The following is a 14552-nucleotide window of genomic DNA, read 5'->3' on the forward strand; positions in this document are numbered from 1 at the left end:
TAGAACATAGAACATAGAACATAGAACATAGAACATAGAACATAGAACAGTACAGCACAGTGCAGGCCCTTCGGCCCACGATGTTGTGCCGAACTTTTACCCTAATCCTAAGGTCTATCTAACCTCCACCCCTACCTTATACTATCATCCATTTGCCTATCTAACAGCTACTTAAATGCCCCTAATGAGGCCGACTCCATTACCCTCTCCGGCAATGCATTCCACACCCCTACCACTCTCTGAGTAAAGAACCTACCTCTGACGTCTCCCCTATATCTACCTCCACTCACTTTAAAACTACGTCCCCTCATAATAGCTACCTCCACCGAGAAAAAAGTCTCTGGCTGTCCACTCTATCTATACCTCTGATCATTTTGTACACCTCTATCAAGTCTCCTCTCATCTTTCGTCGTTCTAAAGAGAAATGCCCTAGCTCTCTCAACCTTTCCTCGTAAGACCTTCTCTCCATTCCAGGCAACATCCTGGTAAATCTCCTCTGCACCTTTTCCAATGCTTCCACATCTTTCCTGCAATGAGGCGACCAGAACTGGACACAATACTCCAGATGTGGCCAAACCAGGCTTTTGTATAACTGGAGCATAACTTCACGGCTCTTGAACTCAATCCCTCTAATAATGAAAGCTAGCACACCATACACCTTCTTAACAACTCTATCCACCTGGGTGGCAGCTTTCAGGGAACGGTGGACACGAATCCCAAGATCCCTCTGCTCCACCACACTGCTAAGAATCTTTCCGTTAACTCTGTATTCTGCTTTCAAGTTTGTCCTTCCAAAATGAATCACCTCACACCTCTCAGCCCAGCTCTGCATTCTATCAATGTCCCTTTGTAACCTAGAACAGCCCTCCGCACTATCCACAACTCAACCCACCTTTGTATCATCCGCGAACTTACTAATCCACCCTTCCACTCCTTCATCCAAATCATTTACAAAAATCACAAATAGAAGAGGACCCAGAACAGATCCTTGTGGTGCACCACTCGTAACTGAGCACCATGTTGAATATTTTCCGTCCACTGCCACACTTTGTCTTGTAAGGGTCAGCCAATTCTGAATCCAATCTGTCACATTTCCCCCTATCCCATGCCTCCTTACCTTCTGCATAAGCCTACCATGGGGAACCTTATCAAACGCCTTACTTAAATCCATGTATACCACATCCACTGCTGTACCTTCATCCATGTGTTTGGTCACCTCTTCAAAGAATTCAATAAGGTTTGTGAGGCATGATCTACCCCTCACAAATCCATGCTGACTATCACGAATCAAACTGTGCCTATCCAAGTGATCATAAATCTCAGAGCCCTTTCCAATAATTTGCCTACCACTGACGTAAGACTAACTGGCCTGTAATTTCCGGGGTTATCCCTATTCCCTTTTTTGAACAAGGGAATGACGTTTGCCTCTCTCCAATCTTCTGGCACTATACCCGTGGACAGTGAGGACAAAAAGATCATCGCCAAAGACCCTGCAATCTCTTCCCTCGCTTCCCATAGAATCCTTGGATAAATCCCATCAGGCCCGGGGGACTTATCTATCTTCTTGTTCCTCAAAATTCCTAATACATCTTCCTCACTAACATCCACCTCCTCTAGCCTACCAGCCTGTTTCACACTGTCCTCCCCTACAACTAGGTCCCTCTCAGTTATGAATACCGAAGAAAAGTATTCATTAAGGACTTCTCCTATCTCTTCAGGGTCTGTACACAAATTCCCTTTACAATCTTTGATCAGCCCTACCCTTTCTCTGGTCATTCTCTTATTCCTCACGTAGGTGTAAAAAGCCTTGGAGTTTTCCTTGATCCTATCTGCCAAGGTTTTCTCATGCCCCCTTATAGCTCTCCTAAGCCATTTCTTCAGCTCCTTCCTGGACAACTTGTATCCCTCTAGAGCCTTTTCTGTTCCTTGTTTCCTAAACATTATATAAGCATCCTTCTTCCTCTTAACCAGTTATTCGACCTCTCTTGAGAACCAAGGCTCTCTCACACGACCGCATCTTCCCTGCCTGCTAGGGACAAACATATCGAGCACATGCAGTATGCATTCCTTAAACAATCTCCACATTTCAATAGTGCTCTTCCCTGACAGCATCTGTTCCCATTTTATGTTACCTTATGGATTCCTTCTTTGAAGAGGCCAATGACAGTTGAATGCCAGACAATATGGATACTGTGCCAATTTCCTGCAGGTTGGGAGAGTTGACATGAAGGAACTGATTAACATGTATATTCACTGTGGAATTTGTTATTTGTATCTATAAGTGAGGACAAGTTCTGTCGGCAGCCTCAATGTGTGAATGTCTATTTAAAGACTCTTCTTTTAATTCCTTCATTATATGTGGGCATTATTCATCCTTAATTGCCCTTGAACTGAGTGGTTTGCCAAGGCCATTTCAGAGGACAATCAGGAATCAACCACATTGCTTTGGGCCTGGATTCACACACACGCCAGACTGAATGAAAGAATAAATGAATAAATGAATGAATGAATGATTTTATTATCACACGTATTTGGGAAAATAAAGTGAAAAGTGCTTTGTCACCCCAATCTAGTGCCATTTTGGATTACAAAATGAATAAAGAGATACTTAAATAGAGTTTCATCTTCTGTTCAGTTGTCAGAAAACTATAAAGGCAGAAAAATAAGAAATAATGTTTGACTCCACAGTCCTTCTTGTCAAGCATGGCTCTGGGTTTTCTTAAGATCTCTGAGGTTTCTGTAAGGTGTTCCAGACTCCAGGTTGCAATGAGACCCCATTCCAAGTCCAGATAATGTCCCAGGAGTCCTTGCTGACATCACTAGGACTCCTGATCCAGGCCCGACATCGCCAAGAATCCCAGGCCCACTGCAACCATAAGCCACCATTGCAGACACCACCTCACTGCCTTGCCGTAAATCCCACTCCAGCCGCCTCTGCGATGACACCTTCTCCACCACCGGCAATAACAAAATGAAGAAAAGGAAAAAGAAAGAAAACGAAAAAGAAGGATGCAGCAGGCCTGGAGCAGACAGGCTCAGGAGGCCAAACTCTCAGAAGCTATCTTGCCAGCTCTGCCATCTTGGAATTTGGTGGGTTTTCTTCACTTAGATACATTAGTGAGCCAGATTTTCATTTATAATAATCAACAATGGCTGTCATGGTAACCATTATTGATACTAGCTTTATATTCCAGATTTTATTTTGAATTAATTGAACATAAATTCCACCAGTTACCATGATGAAATTTGAACCCAAATCCTAGAGTGATTACTAGCCCGGTGATAGAAATAAAATGCCACCAACTCCCCATGAGTCAGTTTAACAGACCAAGTATCCCAGCAGGCCTTGCATTTAACAGGTATTGGGAACAAAGAAGATTGGGAGACCAGGAATACTGACATTATCTTTGTTGTAACTTTTAGATCTAGAGATGACTGTTACCTAAATGAGAAAGCTGGTGATTAGGAGAATCACAAACACATATGGGAACCTCTCCCAGAAAATAGGGCCGACTGTTCTCAGGGCAGGTTGCACGTCCACAGCTGAAAAGCAAGCCCACAACATCAAAACTAATCACTCTGAGGTCGAGAAACCAATTTACATTATTTGCTACAAAACCAGAAATTGCTAGAGAAACTCAGCAAGTCTGTGGAGATACTCATAAATCAATATACTCATCTCTGTTTTCAAATCTCTCCACCTCCTGTCTCTCCAAACTTCTCCAGCATGTGTGCTCATAAACCAACCTTATGTGTATCCCTAATTGCAATTGCTCCCCCATTGTTTGTCATTGGACCTTCAGTCACCTAAGCCCTGATTCACTTTGGAATTTGCTCCCTAAACCTCTCCATCTCTCACCTCGCTTTCCTCTTTCACAACGCTTCTTAAAATCCAGCTGTTTAATCAAGCTTTTGATCATCAGGTATCATATCTCTTGCTTCTTTGAACTTTTCATCATGTTAAAATCATTCTGTAAGTATGAGTTGTTGTTGTCACATACATTTCTGTTTGTGAAGTAGAGTATTAAATTTTACCGAGATTTGTGTGAATAGGAGCTTCCTAATACCACTGACTAAAGCTGAAACCAAAAGGTGCTGGAGATCACAGAGGATCAGACAGCATCCATGGAGAGAGAGCAAGCTAATGCTTTGAGTCTAGACGACTCTTTATCAGAGCTCACCTGAAGCGTGGAGGGGGCAGCATTTATGCGATTGTTGGGAGGGTGGTTTTGTGGTGGGGAGATGGGGTTTTCAGTACAGATTCCAGCTTCTGCAGTAATTTGCTCTGCCACTGACTAAAGGTCTAGCTCTAACATTTAGCCTAAAGCCTCTAATCCTGGCCTCCTCAACTAGCCAAAACAGTTTCTTACAATCAAGCCTGTCAATTCCCCTTAATTCCTTGATGTTTGGTGGATTTGCATGGAATACTTTAGGCTTCATTTGTGTGCAGAGGCAACTGGAGCACTAGAAGATGTGTTCAGGCAAAATGTTTCGCATTGAATTAAGTTAAACATCAAACTTACTCATTTCCAGTAATAGTGAAAATATTCTTCTTCTGACAGATGACACCTGAAGAAGGAACGAGACTCCAAATGCTTGTGTCTTCAAATAAACCTGTTGGACTATGACCTGGTGTCGTGTGATTTTTGACCTTCAAATTATGAGCCAGCTAAGCATCTGTTTTAACTCAGTTTGTTGCATTTATCCAATGAGCCAGAAGCTCATGCATTCAAGCCCTATCCTTGACAATTGGGCATGTAATTCAAGCTGATACCTCAGTGTAATACTAAGGGAAGCCTGCACCATCAGAGGTGCCATGTTTTGACAGAAGCACCAACACTAGATTCCATCAACAACAACAACAACAAAAACAGAAGTTGCTGGAAAAGCTCAGCAGGTCTGGCAGCATCTGTGAAGGAAAAAACAGTGCTAACGTTTCAGGTCTGGTGACCCTGCCTCGGATCCTTCCATCAGCCTGGTCAGTTAGCTGTGAGGGGGTCTCATAACAATAATACAAAGTCAAGGAGAGGAATTCTCCAGCGGTCCTGCCCAATTTTTATTCTTCAACCAACTATCTTAAGACAGATTAGCTAGTCTTTGTCACAGTACAGTTTTTAGTGAATTGGCTGTCATATTTCAACAACACTTCAACAGTTCTTCATTGGTTTAAGAAATTTTCTAATATCTTATAGTTCCTTGCTTTTCAAATCCAATTTATCTGTGCTCTGTGCATTCTTTATACCTTCTGGTATAAAATGAAACATTGCAGGTGACCAGAAATTGAACATAGAACATAGAACACTACAGTACAGTACAGCTCTTTGGCCCATGATGTTGTGCCGAACTTTTACCCTAATCCTAACGTCTATCTAACCTCCACCCCTACCTTATACTATCATCCATATGCCTATCTAATAGCCGCTTCAATGCCCCTAATGAGACCGACTCCACTACCCTCTCCCGCAATGCATTCCACTCCCCTACCATTCTCTGAGTAAAGAACCTACCTCTGAAGTTTCCCCTATATCTACCTCCACTCACTTTAAAAATATGCCCCCTCATAATAGCTACCTCCACCCTAGGAAAATGTCTCTGGCTGTCCACTCTATCTATACCTCTGATCATTTTGTACACCTCTATCAAGTCACCTCTCATCCTTCGTCGTTCTAAAGAGAAAAACCCTAGCTCTCTCAACCTTTCCTTGTAAGACCTTTCCTCCATTCCAGGCAACATCCTGGTAAATCTCCTCTGCACCTTTTCCAATGCTTCCAAATTGAAACAAATCTTGAATCAGAGCTGTAGACACATTATATCACAAGCTTAGAAGATTTCATAGTTCTACGCTCAAAACATTGGTGAAATTGCACAACCCCTGAATGATTTTGGATGTGAAATTGTTAAGCTTGTAGCAATTTACAGCAGTCATTAAATCACCACTGATTTCACTAAGTTGCTAAAGTAACATTAAAAATGGAAAATGTGACATGTGTAAGAGGTAAATTGTATAGTAGGCTGAAAGAGTAGAAAAAAATTAAACAAAGCAAAGGTTCCTAATGCATACCACATTAACTCCCATCACACTGCAATTGCTAATTCTAAAGCCAAAGATTGGGATGACATTTGTATGCAGGATTAGTCTATAGGCATCTAAAGCTATGACGTTGAAACAAAAGTTTTTCATGTTGCACCGTCAAAATAGTTAAAAATATTTTTATCACATAGATATTCATAAGCTTTGCTAACAGAATGTGGTACAAAAATTAATTATCTAAGCCATAACAATTCTAGTGTCAGAATGATGAGCAGTGTTTCAATGAAAGTCTTCTCTACAGTCAGTTAATGACACTGAAAGCAAGCAACTGTGAGAGACTATGAGGTACATTTTAACTATTAACTATTTTAACATGAGACCTAGCCCTTTTCAAAGGATAAGTCACATTGTATGGTATGGGATACATGTCTTTAGTGAGCACGCCCACTACAGCTCAAATACCTCTGGATTGGATTGAAGCTGGGAAAAAGATAAATCTGAGGAAAGCATGTGGGGCAACAAGTTGCATTATTCTGCTGGACTCATAAAAATACCTTCACACTTACCTTCTCAGTCTTCTTCTGCTGTTCCACCCAGGATTTACTGAGCTATGTGTCCACAGTGTACAGTTCTCCCAGACTAGCACCTCCATTTTAACTCTTGCTGACCTATTTTCATCAGGTAGAGAGAGTTAAAATCTCTCCCATGTGTTACAATCACATCAATTGACCACGACAATGGATAATCAGTTACTGAAGCAAAACCAAGATTTATTACAGTCACATAGACACAGATTTTTCAAACGATTTGCCAGAGAGGCGTGCTCTGCTTTCCCTCTAACTGATATGTTAGTATTTATTGAGCGATTGTGTTAAGTATGGTTTGAGCTGATAACGAAATAAAGCTTTGGATTGCACATGGTTTTGGAGATGACTTTATACAGTGGAGCCCTTCTCAATACAAATAAATATACTTAAACTGATTCAGTACGGGTTTTTCAGTCAAGTAAATGCAATCTGGACATTCTGTCTACAACTTACTGAGACACATTCTGTGACAGTATATCAGTTATCACCCTTAAATATAGTATTACATCTGGCCACATTGTTAAACTTTTACACAAGCTGGAAGCAAGCTCAAAATAACCTAAGTGATTTGATATCATTTCATTTCGTTTGAAAGACATATAACTCTATTTTTAAAATTTTTCACATAGCAAATAGTTAGAGTACAGAATGCACTACTTGGAACTGTGATGGAGAAGGCAGGTTCATTTGAGGCATTGAAGAGGGCATTGGATGTTTATTTAGATAGAAATGGTGTACAGGGATATGGGGAAAAGGCAGGAGACTGCCACTAAGGAATGGAACCAAGGCAAACACTATGGGCAGAATGATTTCCTTCTGCACCATTTTAATTCTGTGATTTTGTGAATTTGGGAACTGGGGAAGATGTACTCTTCCTGTTATTCATTTCAGGTTTTGAGACCATTTGCTTGAGTTTCCCCGAGTCTAAAGCATTTAAGGAGAGTTATATACAAACAATATGGAACAATCTGATTAGGTTACATATTGAGGGATTATATTGGTTCATTTAAAAACATGAGACCAGTAACGTAAGAGCTGTGAACCTGATGACCTTGATCAGTGTGCATTGAAAGATTATCCTTTCATACTTGTCCATCGTATTACCAGGAAAGGAGATTTAAATAATGGCCTGCAATATCTGTACAATTGCCACACAAATTTGTTTGGACTCAAATCAAATTGAGCTAAAAGATTAAGTTTAAGTGAATTGTGTCTATAATTATATTTGAGTGTTGACAAAATTTTATGTCACTTCAATAGTTCACTCACCACAAAACATTCTCTACCCAAAACAACTAACCACATTCCCTAGCCTTGTTCCCACTGACAAAATTCCCACCTACTGCAAGAATTTGGGGCTCTTCATCAAATTGTCCTCAAAGACTCAGGTACATCAATGCCCATGACTGGAAGATTCAACTTTTAATCACATCTGGTTGCAGTGACCAGCAGTCATTTGAACCCTGTCAAGGTTTTTTGACTTGCTGCTGCAGCAAGTGTATATATTGATCTATCTTTGGTTAAAAAAAAACACAATTAGCAATCAAAAGAAATCACAAGACCATGTCCTTTTCTACTTCAGTAATTAGTTAGTCAAAGACAGAATTAGCCGCCAGATAATTTAGACCAATTAAAAATAAAGACCAAGAGTTTTAAATTGATCAATGGATCTCCACTGTTTAAAAAGCTAAAGAATAAATAATAATGTAGCTATCACTTCTATTTTCTGATGCTGGAGGATGTTCGAGGCTCAACAATCTTCAAATGCTTCATCAATGAGTTTTCTTCCGTCATAAGCTCAGAAATAGGCATGTTCATTCAGGACTGCACAGTGCTCAGCACCATTCATAACCCCTCAGATTGTGGAAAAACCTGTGTCCAAACGTAGCAGGACCTGGACAACATTCCAGGGGTTGGGATGTTCAGTTTTCATTTCATTTACACCACACACCAGGAACTGATTATCTTCAATAAGAAAGAATCTAGCCCCTTAAAAATCAACAACATCACCCTCACTAAATTCACCCTTAACAACTTCCTGGGTTGAGGGGATGATCATTGATCAGAAACTTAACTGACCAATCATATAAATACTGTGGCTATAGAGAAGGTCAGAGACTTGGATTCCTACAGGAAGTAAATCATCTCAGACTCCCAACACCCATCCACCATCTACAATGCTTACATCAGGAATGTGATTGAATATATTCCACTTCCTTGGAGGAAGACAATCAATTCCAATAACACTCAAGAAGTTCAAAATCATTCAGAATAAAGCAGTTCATTTGAATGGCATCCCATTCCACCACCTTAAACATTCACTTCCTTCACCACCAGATTGCAGTGGTAACAGGTTATACCATTTACAAGATGCACTACAGCAACTTATCAAGGCTCCTGCAACAACATTTTCCAAACATGCAGCCTCCACCACCTGAAGGACAAAGGACAGCTGATGCATGGAAATACTGCCTATACTATGTTCCCCTCCAAATTACACACCATCCTGATTTGGAAATGTGCTGCTGTTTGTTCACTGTCATTAGGTCAGTATCCTGAAAAATCCTTTCCCAACTAACACATGGACTGCAGTGATTCAAGAAGATAGTTCACCACCATTTCTCCAGCACAGTGAAGGATGGCCAAAAATACAGCTCTTTACAGCAAACTTCATGTTCTATAAGTTAAGAAAAACCTATCGCAGGTGTATTTGGAATCACACCAGCTCTCTGAGCACAGCTCTTTCATCAGGTGCAGTGAGACAGCAGGGCACACAGGCACAGAATCTATAGGCAGAGAGATCAAGGGCAGGGAGATCAAAATATCATATAACTGATGTGAGTGGAGTGTCAGATAATTAGTCTCTGCAGGTGACCAAGTGTATGAGATGGTGTGTAAAGTGTTTATAAAGTCAGTGTCAGTGCTGTGTTATCATGGCAATCAGGCAGAGCCACAGAATATACAAAGGTGACATCTTAGGTCAGCCATTGAATGTAGGTGAGGTTTTGTTCAGAATCAGTCTTAGAGTTTTAACCTGGAATCAGGCCGGGCTTATTCCAAAAGTTGGAATTTATAAGATGCCACACTGACTGACTGTGACTAAAAATTGTGGGGTTTTTAAACAAAATAGAATGTATTTGCAAGTAAACAAACATCTTGGATGAAATGATTCACCGCATACATTTATGTATGTTTGTGTGTGGGAGAGAGAGTGCATGTGTGAGTGTGTGTGTGTGTCTGTGTGTGTGTGTCTGTGTGTCTGTGTGTGTGTGAGCTTGAGATAGAGTGTGTGTGAGTGTGAGAGAGTATATGTGCGAAAGTGAGAGTTTTTGTGCATGTGTTTCTGTGAGAGAAGGTCTGTGTGTGCACATGTGCATGTGTGTGTGTGTGTGCGTGTGTGCATGTGTATGTGCATGTGTGTGTGTGTGTGCACGCGTGTGCGCGTGTGTGTGAGAAAGAGTGTGGTGGGGTCACCTGTAGCGCAACATGAACACAAGATTATGGTTGAGGCCGTCTTTATGGGTACAAAAGTTGGCTATCAGTCTCGGCAATTCTACGTTGTTATGTATCTCAGAGTCTGCCTTGGATGACATTTACCTGAAGATCGGAGGCTGAATGCTCTTGACCGCTGAGGTGTTCCCTGACTGGGAGGGAATGTCCCTCTATGGCAATTGTTGCACACTGTCTACAGTACGCAGCACTGACATTGACTTTATAAACACTTTACACACTGTCTAACACTCTTGGTCACCTGCAGAGACTTATTATCTGACTCTCCACTCACACCAGTTGTATGATCTTTTGATCTCGCTGCCTATAAACTCTGTGTCGGTGTGCCCTGCTCTCTCACTGGACCTGACGTAAGGGCTGCACTCTGAAAGCTTGCGTAATTCCAAATAAACCTGTTGGATTATAACCTGGTGTCGTGTGACTTCTGACTTTGTTCACCCTAGTCCAACACCAGTACTTCCACATCATGGCTATCAGGAACCAAATACAAGGAATTCAGGCCATGATACACAGCAATTCATCAGTAATTAGTATTTTTTAATTTATATGCTATTTACGACGTATCAAAGTCATCCCCAGTGACTGTGACAATAGGTCACCTTCTCCTTCTCCTTCTTGAGCCAGCTGCAACCATTGACAGCGAAGCAATAACTGAATAAAACACAAATAACACAAAAAGTAACTCTTATGAAGTTTGTAACATCATAAGCCATTGAGAGTATTTTGTGCTGACAGAAAACTGGCATCATAACGACATTCTTGAATATAGTTTTGGAATTTAGACTTGCAGTTCATCAAGTTTGGAACTTACACAAGCTCTGAGCTGCATGACAGTTTCAGATTTGGATGTTTCACTCTTAAGTGTACATCCTAAACAGATATTTAAAATGCAATTACACCACAAAACTGCATTTTTGTTAACTGTACATTCATAAAATAGCTTCAATTAATGAATAAATTATATAATTAAATCTTTCACATTATAGCTCTGTAGTTCTCTGACTGTGCATTGTGGATTTGGATAGTGCTATGCATGTGTTTTGTTGTTTAAATGCTATTCAGAGGTGCTACTTTCAGAAAGGTTTGAGAAAACTTTGGGTAGAAACTCATCTCAGACAATTGAGCAAATTGACATTTTTGGTTTTGCTGCCCATCATACACAGTGCCCAATATCATGCTCTATTATAGTTAAATGCAACTTTCTGTCCCTGATATAAGTTTTGCAAAGAACAAGCTAATTCAATGGTTCAGTTAATGAGTTTATCTTAGTCTTTTTAGTACTTGGGACATTGCTAAAACTCCATACAACAAATGTTATGTTTACGTACTGATCTATTTTCCTTGCATTATGCTACTGTATTAATCTCTACTGGTTTGTTTTATACTCAACTGATTAACATCGCACTCGTGGTTTCTGTTATACTCTGCTGGAACATGGTAGTATAGAAACCAGACTCAGCCGTTCATCCCCTGGGGCTTGGTCCATTTTGTTTGTGAGTGTGGCTGGTTCACAATCTAACTCCATATACCTATGTTTGTCCCCTATCCTATAATACCATAGAGAAACAAAAATCTCTCATGCTCAGATGTAAAATCAACTATTGATCTGCATCATTTACTATTTGCTGAGGTGAATTTCAAAATTTTGTCAACCTTTCTCAATGGAAGTTTTTCCTAATTCCCTCCTAACAGGTCAGGCTGTGATCTTTCAGTTATACCCAATCATAGACCTCCAAGCAGAACTAGTTTCCTTCTCTATAGCCTGTTTCTTCCCCTAAATAACTTGAAAGCTTCTACATATCTCAGAATACAAGTTTAATTTATTTAATGTTTCTGTGTAATTTAACATTTGGAGGTCAAGAATCATTCAAAAATACACTTCAACACCAAAATATCTAGCGCGGTGGCTCAGTGGTTAGCACTGCTGCCTCACAGCACCAGGAGCCCATGTTTGATTCCACCCTCTGTGTGGAGTTTGCACGTCCTCCCTGTATCTGTATGTGTTTGCTCTGGTTTCCTCCCGCAGTCCAAAGATGTGCAGGTTAGGTGGATTGGCCATGCTAAATTGCCCATAGTGTCCAGGGATATGTAGATTAAGTAGGTTATAGGGGATTGGGTCTGGGTGGGACACTCTGAGGGTCAGTATGGACTTGTTGGGCCAAAGGTCCTGTTTCCACACTGCAGGGATTCTATTAAAAAAATCCTTCTTAAGCCATGCTGTCCTGAGCAATTCCCAGCTTTCCAGGAACAGTCTGACCAAAGTTTTGTATAGCTCTAGAGTAACATTTATGTTCTGGTGTTCCATCCTCCAGTTATCAAGACTGGCATTCCATTAGTTGATAATTTTCTGACCTTGAATACCTATTGATTTGTGCTACACTACATTGGTTTGTTTTGGTTTGCAATACAATGTAATGCCAACAACATGGGTTCCATCATTCCATTACCCTCTTTCTCAACCTCTCCCCTTGCCTGAGGCATGGTGACCCTCAAGTTAAACCACCACCAGCTGACTCTCTCTAATGAAAGAACAGCTTTTCAGTTGGGTAGGAGTGCGGTCACTTTACCAATTATATTTTGTCGGTTTGCATTAAACTAATTGTTATTCTAAGTTTCTAACTTACCATTATAAAAGTCCCTTGCATTTTATTTAAATTATTCATTGCTATCTGAGAAGTTTTCCATTTCAGAAATGTTTCTTTTTAAATCCAACTTTAATGTGAAGAATAAGCACCGTCTCTTAAGGCAACATGTTCAGTTATTTCTAAGTGATATTATTCTATATTTTGTAATCAACTTATTTAGAGATGTTATTACACACCTCTGGAATAGGTGTAACCTGGGCCCCTTGGTTCAGAAGTAGGGTTGCTACCACTGTGGTAGTACAGTCACAGCATGATATTACACTAAAACATATTTGTGGATGAGGATCACCTATCCCCCAGGAACCGGCATATCGTCTGTATGCCAGCTACATTCTCTGGACTAATAGTTACATTTCAATTCATGACACATCATTAAATAAAGTTATTTAAGGTTTATGTTGGTGATGTCAGAATACAGAAATTGATCAGGGACAGTCACAATAAAACCATATGCTTCTGATTTTAATTGAGATTTAGCAACAGGTGAACAGCTTTTGTGGAACGGTAGTGGTGTCCCTATCTCTGACCAGGGAGTTTGGGGTCAAGTCCTACCTTCTGAGAGGAGTGTAATTACATCTCTGAACAGGTTGATTAGCATGCAAAAGTCACAACTCCCTTGATCGAATCAGAGAAATGGTACAGCATAGAAGGGGGTCATTTGGCCAATCTTGCCCATGCTGACCCAAAAATCATTTGAAGTAACGTCCTGTCTAATCCAATGCTAACGGAGATATAACACACAAAAAACGAGAAGGCTTGTCAATATCAGATTTCCCTCCAGTGGTGATTTCCCGTTTCCATGTGAAGGTGTCAGTTCAGGCACCAACTCGCGAGTGAGTGAGATATGGGGCTTTTTTGTTTGTCTTACCGAAGAAAGAAAGAAGAAGAAAAAAAGCTGTGAGTTAGCCTGTGGCTGCACCTTACCAGCATTCCTGAGCTTCCTGTTCTTGAATACAGATATGATGACCAGGACATTGCCCACAATGTCCACCACGATGGTGAAGATCAGCACCGTGGCCAGCGCCATGGTGAGCTCTGGGGACGCTGGCCGCTCAGCGACCGAGGAGACCAGCTCGGAGCAATTCCCATCTCCTGACATGTCCAGGACTTCAGTTCCTTCCAACCAGAGTCCATCCAAAACCTCGTTCTTCACTCCCTGCCGTCCGGAAGGACATTGGGTTGTTGAGTTTGTTTCAAAAGAAGAAAACTCCTTTATGTCCCGGTCAAATATCTTTCGGCTCGCTGTTTCCTTAAGGGCGTCTTTATATCTCTGTTCTCGCTCTAACCTTCATGTTCATCCCGGATTTCTTTAAGCAAGTTAACTTAAACAGGCTCCACTTTAGTGCCACCATCTCATTGGAGGCAAAGTGGGAGCTGCTTCCCAGCTGAGTATTTCTTGGTTTTTTTGTGTGTTGGAGTCTGGGTTTCGGGGGAATCCGGATTGAGAACTTGTTCAGGTGTTGTTTTGTTTTATTTTTCTTCTTGTTGTTGCTTCTAAGACTTCTAGACTGGGACGTGTTTCTGACCAGCGGGATTTAAGGGAGCTCTCGCCATCTCCACACTTTGTTCGACTCTCCTTTGTGTTGGGATGGCTGTGGCCGAAGGAACAGCATTACTGGAGTATGGAGACCTCTTTGTAAGATAACACTCCCCTCCTGTGTCTCTTCATCTGAGGAGACGGTGCAAAATTCAGAGAAACAGCGCCACCAAGTGAGACCCAGCAACTCAAAGCTGGAGTTGGATAATGTTCACCAATTCAATTTTTTCCTAAAGGATCAA

At 41.0% G+C, this 14552-nt stretch overlaps 1 protein-coding gene across 1 annotated transcript in view; it reads right to left on the minus strand.

Annotated features, from left to right (window-relative positions):
* LOC109926687 (melatonin receptor type 1C-like) overlaps positions 1-13872 on the minus strand; it is a 131327-nt gene extending 117455 nt beyond the window's left edge. The window contains exon 1 of the mRNA XM_048605270.1: positions 13698-13872. Coding sequence (XP_048461227.1) covers positions 13698-13872 — 175 coding nt within the window. The remainder of the gene's footprint in view (positions 1-13697) is intronic.
* Between the last annotated feature and the right edge of the window lie 680 nt (positions 13873-14552).

This window comes from Rhincodon typus, chromosome 14 (assembly GCF_021869965.1).
Source record: "Rhincodon typus isolate 14 chromosome 14, sRhiTyp1.1, whole genome shotgun sequence".
Classification (NCBI taxonomy): Eukaryota; Metazoa; Chordata; class Chondrichthyes; order Orectolobiformes; family Rhincodontidae; genus Rhincodon; species Rhincodon typus.